The sequence below is a fragment of the Prosopis cineraria genome, unplaced genomic scaffold (genome assembly GCF_029017545.1).
Source record: "Prosopis cineraria cultivar Desert tree isolate PC_DT_omini unplaced genomic scaffold, ASM2901754v1 PC3, whole genome shotgun sequence".
NCBI lineage: Eukaryota > Viridiplantae > Streptophyta > Magnoliopsida > Fabales > Fabaceae > Prosopis > Prosopis cineraria.
This window is the reverse complement of record NW_026555334.1, coordinates 11,139,001-11,147,969: the sequence shown is the minus strand read 5'-3', so window position 1 is coordinate 11,147,969 and position 8,969 is coordinate 11,139,001. Positions and strand designations below refer to the sequence as shown.

At 32.6% G+C, this 8,969-nt stretch overlaps 1 protein-coding gene across 1 annotated transcript; it reads left to right on the top strand.

Annotated features, from left to right (window-relative positions):
- The first annotated feature begins 7,002 nt into the window (after window positions 1-7,002).
- Window positions 7,003-8,598, top strand: LOC129305390 (berberine bridge enzyme-like 4). Its single transcript, XM_054945425.1, has one exon. The coding sequence runs from the start codon at window positions 7,003-7,005 to the stop codon at window positions 8,596-8,598; it is 1,596 nt and encodes a 531-aa protein (XP_054801400.1).
- Window positions 8,599-8,969: the final 371 nt, after the last annotated feature.

Below are 8,969 nucleotides of genomic sequence, written 5' to 3'. Positions count from 1 at the left end.
GTGTTTCTTTACTTGGTAATCCAAGGACCAATTTGCTATTTAAATATTAGTCTTTGAAATATCTATAAGTGTTGATAAAGGTTGAATTTAAGAATGTCTACATCATCATCGTTAATCATTTTGAATTGGTAGTGTTAAAAAAATAATAAATAATAAATAATAAATAAAATAAAATCTATGGAAGAAACTAACTATGGTATTGACTTGGTATTAGGATTAAAGAGTAATCATTGTGGCAAAAGGGACTAGTTAGTAGTAAGTTATACATTCGGAAACTTTACAGGTAAGTGGATAGCGTCCCAACTAATATTCCAATAATATTTCTTTTACTGAAATATTATTTTTTTATAAATCCTTTTTACAGCAACAATGTAATTATTGGATATTTTGTTGATTAAAGTACTTTATTTTTGTGAAATTATCTCTACTAGATTTGATAATTTTAATTTATCAGTAAATACAAGTTTGGATTCTAATTATGAAATTTTCATTCTAAAAATTATTGAATTGCTATGAAAAATGATTCATGCGAGTTTGACTTTAAAATTTTTTTTATTATTATTCAATAAATGCAAGCATGAGCATTGGATATGAAATTTTATTCTGGCAAGTTTTAATGCTTAAAAGTATTCATGTGAGTTTGATTTTGAGAATGAGAACTGTATTTGAAAGTGATGATTTTCTCGCATGTTTGAAAATGGTTGTAAAAAGGGACTTTATACAGAACACTGGTTGCTAACGGTAGTTCCGTTAACCCTTGGCACGTCATGGTACACCTAGCTAGTAGGGTGTTTATAGGAGGTGTTAGCCCCGTGCGATGGCCAACGCACGTGGAACGGAGGGATGGTTACTCGTGAGCATCGTACTCATGTTTGATTTCGTGGCTTTGAGCCGCGTTTGGTTATCATTACCCTCGTGGATTGTGTGTCCACGTTTGTTTCGTGACTTCAGTCGCGTTTGGTTACTTACCCTCGTGGATTGTGTGTCCACGTTTGTTTTCGTGGCATAAGCCGCGTTTGGTTATTTACTCTCGTGGACTGTGTGTCCACGTTTGTTTATTGTTCTAATAAGTCCCTATTATATGAATTTGATTGTTTGAAATTTTACATCCCATTGGTTTTAGATAATAAATGATTTATAATTATTTATTTATTTTATTGTTTTCTTGCAATCAAGTGATAATATTATTTGATACGATATTTTAATGGTTCCAGATTTTTATTTAAAATTTTATAGAATTCTTTTATTTTAAAAGTCTACTAAATTGTTATGAAGATCATTGCCTCTTTAAATTGCATAATTATTTTAAATTTATTTTTTTATTCATGTTCAATTATTTATTGTTGGGACGTTATTCACTGAAAAAATGTTTTGGTCTCAGATTCATTAGTTGATGCTGAACCTCCTGCCAATCATTGAGAGGCTTACCACTATGCTGGGTGAATACTTTTTTTTAAAAAAAAAAAAGGTGCCTTTTCTTTTGATGTAAATATTCAATTATATGTTCTATTTTGAGATTATATTTTAAGTGCTCCACATTAATCATAGGTAGGATGCTGATCTGTAAATTTATATCGATTGTCTGTTGTGGAGGGGTAGTGCTCCATACTATTGATTTGCATGTAAATGGTTGTTGTAGAAATTTCAGGAGGTCTCATTATAGAGGAAGTTTTGCTAAAATTTTTACAAAAATTTTAGGAACCTTTTGTTTATATGGGAAACGCTATTACAATTCCCAACCTTATTTTAAATGAATTAAGATTTTAAATTAAAATTTTCTTGATTAAGGCTTAAGGGATATATGCTTGTGTATATATCTTGTGCCGGTCATATCTAAGTTTGGGACGTGACACTAATCCTCTCGAGACATAGCAATTCTTAGATGAAGATACTTGGAAAGAATTTGTGAGGATTCAAACTTCTAAAATTGTTTTAGTTAGTTGATTTCTAATTAATTTAAGTTTTGTTTTGATTTACTTCAAATATAAAATATAAAATTCAATTTATTAATAAGAAAAATGAGCTAAAGTCTAAGAAATTGCTCGAAGGAATCAATGCCCTTACACCTTGTCTCGTGAGGGTTATGTTAGGGCTGATGATATCTTGATGGAAGAAAAATAGAAAAAGAGAGAAGAAGAACCTAAGTTCGATCCTTGTATACTCCTTTTATATACTCCTCTCTCCACCATCCCATATCTCTTGAGAGGACAAATGGAGATATAGATACCAATATAAGAAAGGAGGCTATACAAGAGAGATGGCTTATGAGATTGTTAAGAAGATTGAAAGAAATATTATTATTTATTATCCCTTTAAATTTCTAGACAACTATATGTATTAATTATGATTATTTTTTTATGTTACAAGATGCTCTTAAGGAGCAATAAGCCTAAAAAAACTTAACTTTAAAGGGTAGGAATGATATATTGGCAGTTGCTATAGGAAAATCAAAGTATGCAAGTCGTGTGAGGGATGTTTGACAGGGTGTGGTCATCAAAGATTACTTTAAAGCACTTACACACCTCAGCTCATTAAGTGGTGTAGTGACTAGAGAGGAGCTTAATGCAATGATATCTAATGTGAGAAAGTAGACTAAGAAAGAGATGATGCTTCATTTGAAGCCCTCATGAAAATAAGACTTTTAAAAATGAAGCAAAGGATCAAATACTTGCATGTACACCTCAGGAGAAACCTATCATTCCACTATCACTTCTAGCACTACGACCTTGGTAAACAGTAGAAAGATGGAGATCAAAGACTTGCATGTACACTTTGATTATTCATACACAGGAGGAAGCTAATTTTCTATTAGGTTGAGATTAGGTCTACAACTGGGTTTACTCTTTGTCCCAGACCTCTCTCATTTAGTTCAGTTGCCAAATCAAAATCTTCCTTGAAGATGGTTGTTGGGGTTGCATCATCTTCAACATCATCCAAATTTGGACGAGCTACAGTGAAGGTGGCTGTTAAGGTAGATGATTTAAAGAAGAAGACGAAGAAGGAATACAAGATGCCTTGTGTGTGTTTGATCGAAATACAAACCAAAACATGAGAGAGCAAGATAAAAAGGGGAAAGAGAAGTGGATGGTGAAGGGGAGATGAGGTGACAAGTGTACATGTGGGTTGAGGTAGAATATTTCGGTACACATGGGCTGCTAAGTATACATTAACTTAACAGCAATTTTCAATACACATGGGCTGCTAAGTATACATTAACTTAACAGCAAGGAGTCAATTGGATCCAAAAAGAACATAGAACACCAGTTGCTCCTTGAGGTATAGTTCAAGGGAAAAAAAATAAACTTTAACCCTTTCTTCAAATTATAGGTTTGATATTGCCTTACTTATCACAAGAATCATATCTTTAGTTGAAATGAGTTTATTAAATACTTTATTGTTAATTAAATGTTAGTTTATGACATCAACCATATAAAATAGGACTTATTTTGTGATAACCTAGAATTTAGGTTAAATTTAAAACTGATGACAAAGTAATTTATTGATATTTTTTTATATATTTCTAGAGTGAAATTATCAAGGATGAATTGTTACCTTAGTGGTAATTGTTATGGCCCTTAATTCCAAGGTCTTCGGTTCGAATCCTAGATGCAAAAGTGGGATTCTATTTTACTTCTTTTTCCTTTTAGAAATTACCATTGTGCCCCTCTTTCATTAGATATTTTTTTTCCTCTCTTCCTTAATTCTCTTTCATTAAAGTGAGAGGACCAAAAACTTCTGGACTCAGCATCCAAAACTCCTCTGATTTACACTCTTTATTTTCATTTTCTAGCGTCACCGATGTGGATGTTGTCACTGCTTTGTTCGTCGCTGCTCTGGTAGACCAAGACTTCCTTCTTCTTCCCTCATCTTGGCTCGTGTATAGGCTAGGAGGAGCAAGAAAAAATTTTTTGTTGCTTAGAGATTCTAAATACTCAATCTAGCCACTTCAAACTTCTGCCATTCAATATGCTGTCAATGAGAGTAGGAGCTTCACTTGCTGCTACTGTGACATCACCAAGATCCCATCATTCTCCCCTGTTCTATGCTTGTTGTGAACTACTATATTATGGTACAAATCAATGTGTGGAAGAACAAAACCCTGACAAAAATTAAAAGAAGAATATCTTTAGGAATTTAGAACTTCGACGAGTAAGTAAATAGCACCCCACTATTGTGTACTTTGTTAATTAAATTATTTTATTTCTAAAAATTATGGAATAATGATGAAGGATCATTAAATTATGATATGTGCATGTATTTTTAAAAATATACTTCCAAGATTGATGAAGACATCCTTGTTTATTGAACTCCTGGAATTTCTAATTTTCTCAATTAATACAAGTTTGTGCATTAGCTATGAAGTATTATTTTGACAAGTTTTGAGATTTGAAATAATTAATGCGAGTTTGGTATGGAGATTGAAAAGTTTATTTCAGAAATGATTATTTTTCTCACATGTTTGAAACATAATTTTTAAGAAGAATCTAAACAGAATATTACTGCTAATGGCAGTTCCGTTAGTCCGTAGCGTTGTGGTTACTAACAAGCTAGTTTGTCTTGTGGGCATTGTCCTCACATTTGTTATTCTTAGGTCTCATACCTGCATTTGATTTTATGGTTTTAAACTGCATTTGGTTAGTATTGCCCTCATGAATTATATGTTCACGTTTATTTTCATGGCATAAGTCACGTTTGGTTAGTATTGTCTTTGTAGATTGTGTCCACATGAGCTATGTGTCCACGTTTGTTACCTCTTATATTAAGTCCTCAAAATTTTTAAATTTTAATTAACTTGCTCATTTGAAATTCCAATGGTTTCAGTTAACAAGTGTACTATTTTGATTTATGTGTGAGTAACTTATTTTCTTTAAGCATTATAGAATAAAGTGCTTCCAATTCACTCTCATTTTATGGTTATTATTATGATTTACAGATTTTTTTAAAGTTATTATGTTAAATTATCATCCTTTCAATTATTTTACATGATTATTTGAGTTTATTATTTTAATTCTTTTAAATTCTATTTTGAAAATGCTATTCATTGAAAATTCATTTTGATCTCATATTCATTAATTGACACTAATCCTACCACTGACCTCTAAAAGGCATATAGCTATATTAGGTGAAGATTTTGTGTAATATTGTTCCCTATTGATGTAAATATTTATGACTCACATATTTCAATTTAAAAGTATGATTAGTTGCTCCACATAGGCTATAGTTAAAGCTTATTTTGACTAATATGTTGTTTATTAGCTCAAGGAGCAGAGCTCCTGATTGATACAATTTTGTGTTTATATTATAAAATTTTTGAGATCTTATTTATAGGAAAGGTTTTGTTAAAATTTCTACAAAAATGTTAAAATTTTGTTATGACAATTAGTATCAAAGTGTTAGAATTTTCACATAATTTGATTATTATTTTTAAAATGGAATGAATTTTTATTCTAAGACTTACAAGAATGTGTAATGTAACACACACACACACACACACACACACACACACACACACACACACACACACACACACACACACACACACACACACACACACACACACACACACACACACACACACACTATTTATCAATAAGGATTGGCTATAGTGGAAAAATATTAGTATCTCATAATGTGATGAATAAATGTTCGAATCCTTTTAACAAATGCCAATATTTAGCACATGCACACACACACACAATCCTTTTAACAAATGCCAATATTTAGCACATGCACACACACACACACACACACACACACACACACACACACACACACACACAATATTTATCAATAAGGATTGGCTATAGTGGAAAAATATTAGTATCTCATAATGTGATGAATAAATGTTCGAATCCTTTTAACAAATGCCAATATTTAGCACATGACCATGCCTTAAATAGGATATTCTTCAACAACAAAAAAATCTACACATAATAAAAAAATCAAAATTTTCACCAACTCAAGTTGATGAAAATAATAAGAATTCTTGTTACTTAAGCAAATGGTTGAAAATTTAATTTTTAACTCTTCCTTGTGAAGAAAACATGGCTAAGAGGGTCTACTTTTTTATCTTCCATTGATGTAGAACAGGGAAGAAGGGGGGAGCAAATATAGAAAAGAGATAAAGGGATTATTAGAAATAATAGAGAGAAAAGAAAACTCAAAGGAGAGGTAAGATAACAATAATTTTTATTCAGTCAAATATGCGTACAAATCAAATGAGTTGAGGTGTAATTTATAGGCTTCAACTCAACCCTAAAAATAAATGCATGAAAATTCTAAAAATTTTAAAATTAAATAAAAAGATAATAATAAATGTTGAAAGATAATAATAATAATACAAATTAAAAAAAATATACATAATTAATATGAGAGTAAAATATCTTCAATATTCAAATTTATAATATTTTTATAATATCTTCACTTATTTATTTTTAATTTTTTTTTCATCATTCACGTTTTAAGAAAGATTAGTCTCTCCTCTTAACAAAGGATACTTGTGGTCCCAAGGGGGGGGGGCAAAAGCGAATATTGAAAGTCTCAAGACAGATTATAGGCGTGCCCCAATTTCGAAAGGCCTATTTTGAGTATGTGAGGATGCTTATTCCCACAACCAAGTGTTGATCTCAAAAGGAAATGTGTCTCATTTTTTTTTAATAGAAAATCTTGATTTATAATTCAAGTAATTAGCAAAAAGGGAATATGAAGATTTTTTTCCCTATCAAAGAGGAAGACAATTCCCATAAAAAACATAAAGCACTCATAGAAATTCATATGCCATATATAAAATAAAACTAAATAAGATCTGTGATATCATAATCATCAATGGGATTTATTCCAGAATTAGTAACGGCTTTCTGCAGAATCTGAAACATTAAATCCTCTCCCATAACAGTCCATTCGGTCGTTATCAAAAGACCCAAACATGACTTTCTTCATTCACTAATAAATAGCTCAGTTTCCACAATTCGAATGCACTCAGATTTTTCCTACATAAAAACAATGAAACTCCCTTCTCTTCCCATAGCCATTCTAGCAATTTTGCTATTTGTTGTTCATTCATCTTCAGATTCGTTGTCCCTTGAAAATTTTCTTCAATGTTTTGCAAACCATATTTCCCAATCCTCTACCCCACTCTCTACAGTGATTTTTACACCCAGCAATTCTTCATTCGCATCTCTCTTGCTTAATCGTACATCTAACCGTAGATACACAACACCCACGACACCGAAACCTCTTGCCATCGTAGCTGCTCAAAATCCATCGCATGTTCAGGTCACAGTAATCTGTGCCAAGTCTCACGACCTGCAGATTCGGATTCGAAGTGGAGGCCACGACTATGAAGGCCTTTCTTATGTATCACAAGTTCCCTTCATTGTACTTGACATGTTCAATCTTCATTCTGTTCAGGTTGACAAAAGAAAAGAGACTGCACTGGTTCAAGCAGGTGCAACAATGGGTGAACTTTACTACAACATCGCCAAAGAAAGTAACGTTCATGCCTTCCCAGCCGGTGTTTGTGTAACTTTAGGAGCTGGTGGACACATTTCTGGTGGAGGGTATGGAAACTTGATGAGAAAATATGGTCTTTCCATTGATAATATCATTGACGCTGAACTTGTTGACGTCAATGGAAGAATCCTGAACAGGAAGACCATGGGAGAAGATCTATTTTGGGCTATCAGAGGAGGTGGGGCCGCTAGTTTTGGGGTGGTTCTTTCATGGAAGATCAAGTTGGTTTCTGTGCCTTCACAAGTCACTGTGTTCAGAGTGAAGAAGACTCTGGAAGAAGGAGTGACTGATCTTGTTTACAAATGGCAGCTGGTTGCGAGTGATTTAGATAACGACCTGTTCATAAGGGTGATGCCTTTAGTCATCAATGGAACTCAAGAGGGTAAGAAGACAATACGAGTTTCTTTCATCGGTCAATTCTTAGGGAACATTGATAGGTTAATCTCTTTGATGAACAAGAGCTTCCCAGAATTAGGTCTAAAAGAGAGTGATTGCATTGGAATGCCTTGGGTGAATTCAACTCTTTTCTGGGCTGATTACCCGATTGGAACCTCAATTGATGAGTTGCTAGTAAATCACAAACAACCAACACAGTTCTTCAAAAGCAAGTCAGATTATGTGAAACAGCCTATTCCAAAGACTGCAATAGAATCCATATGGAAGTGGATGATCGACGGTGAGAACATGTGGATGCAATGGAATCCTTATGGAGGAAAGATGCGTGAGATTTCATCATCAGAAACTCCATTTCCTCACAGAGCTGGAATCTTGTTTCTGATTCAATACTATACGCATTGGGAGAAACAAGGATATGAGGAAACTAATCATTATATGAACTTTTCAAGGTCGTTTCATGAATTCATGGCCCCGTACGTTTCGAAATATCCGAGGGAGGCCTTCCTTAACTATAGAGATTTTGATATTGGGGTCAATCCTGGTAATGGCACAAGCATAGACATTGCTGATAGCAGTTATGGAAGAAAATATTTTAAGGACAACTTGGAAAGATTAGTTCATGTGAAGACCGTAGTTGATCCAGACAATTTCTTTAAACATGAACAAAGCATACCAACTAATCTCTTGTAGTTACAATGGTGGTATTTTATCTTATTTTACTAATTGATTAATAATATATATTTTGTTGTCCTTCTATTTATTTAAATCGATCATTAAGAGTTCATCAGAGTTATGCATGTATGCAGCGTTTTACATATGTTTAATCAAACAATAGTTATTGGGTCGATTGAATTCTCTAATATTTTTTCTTGTAAAAGCAAGTCCTCAACTTAAATACGTGTGAAAATTATGATTAGGTCCCGAGCAAATGGAAGCAACACTGTTTATAATTTTTAGTGCAACCTTCAATTGTTTATTTATATTGTTTGATATTCCGTTTGAAATATGATCATATTTGGTACAATAATTATATAATTTATGGTGCAACCTTCAATTTTATT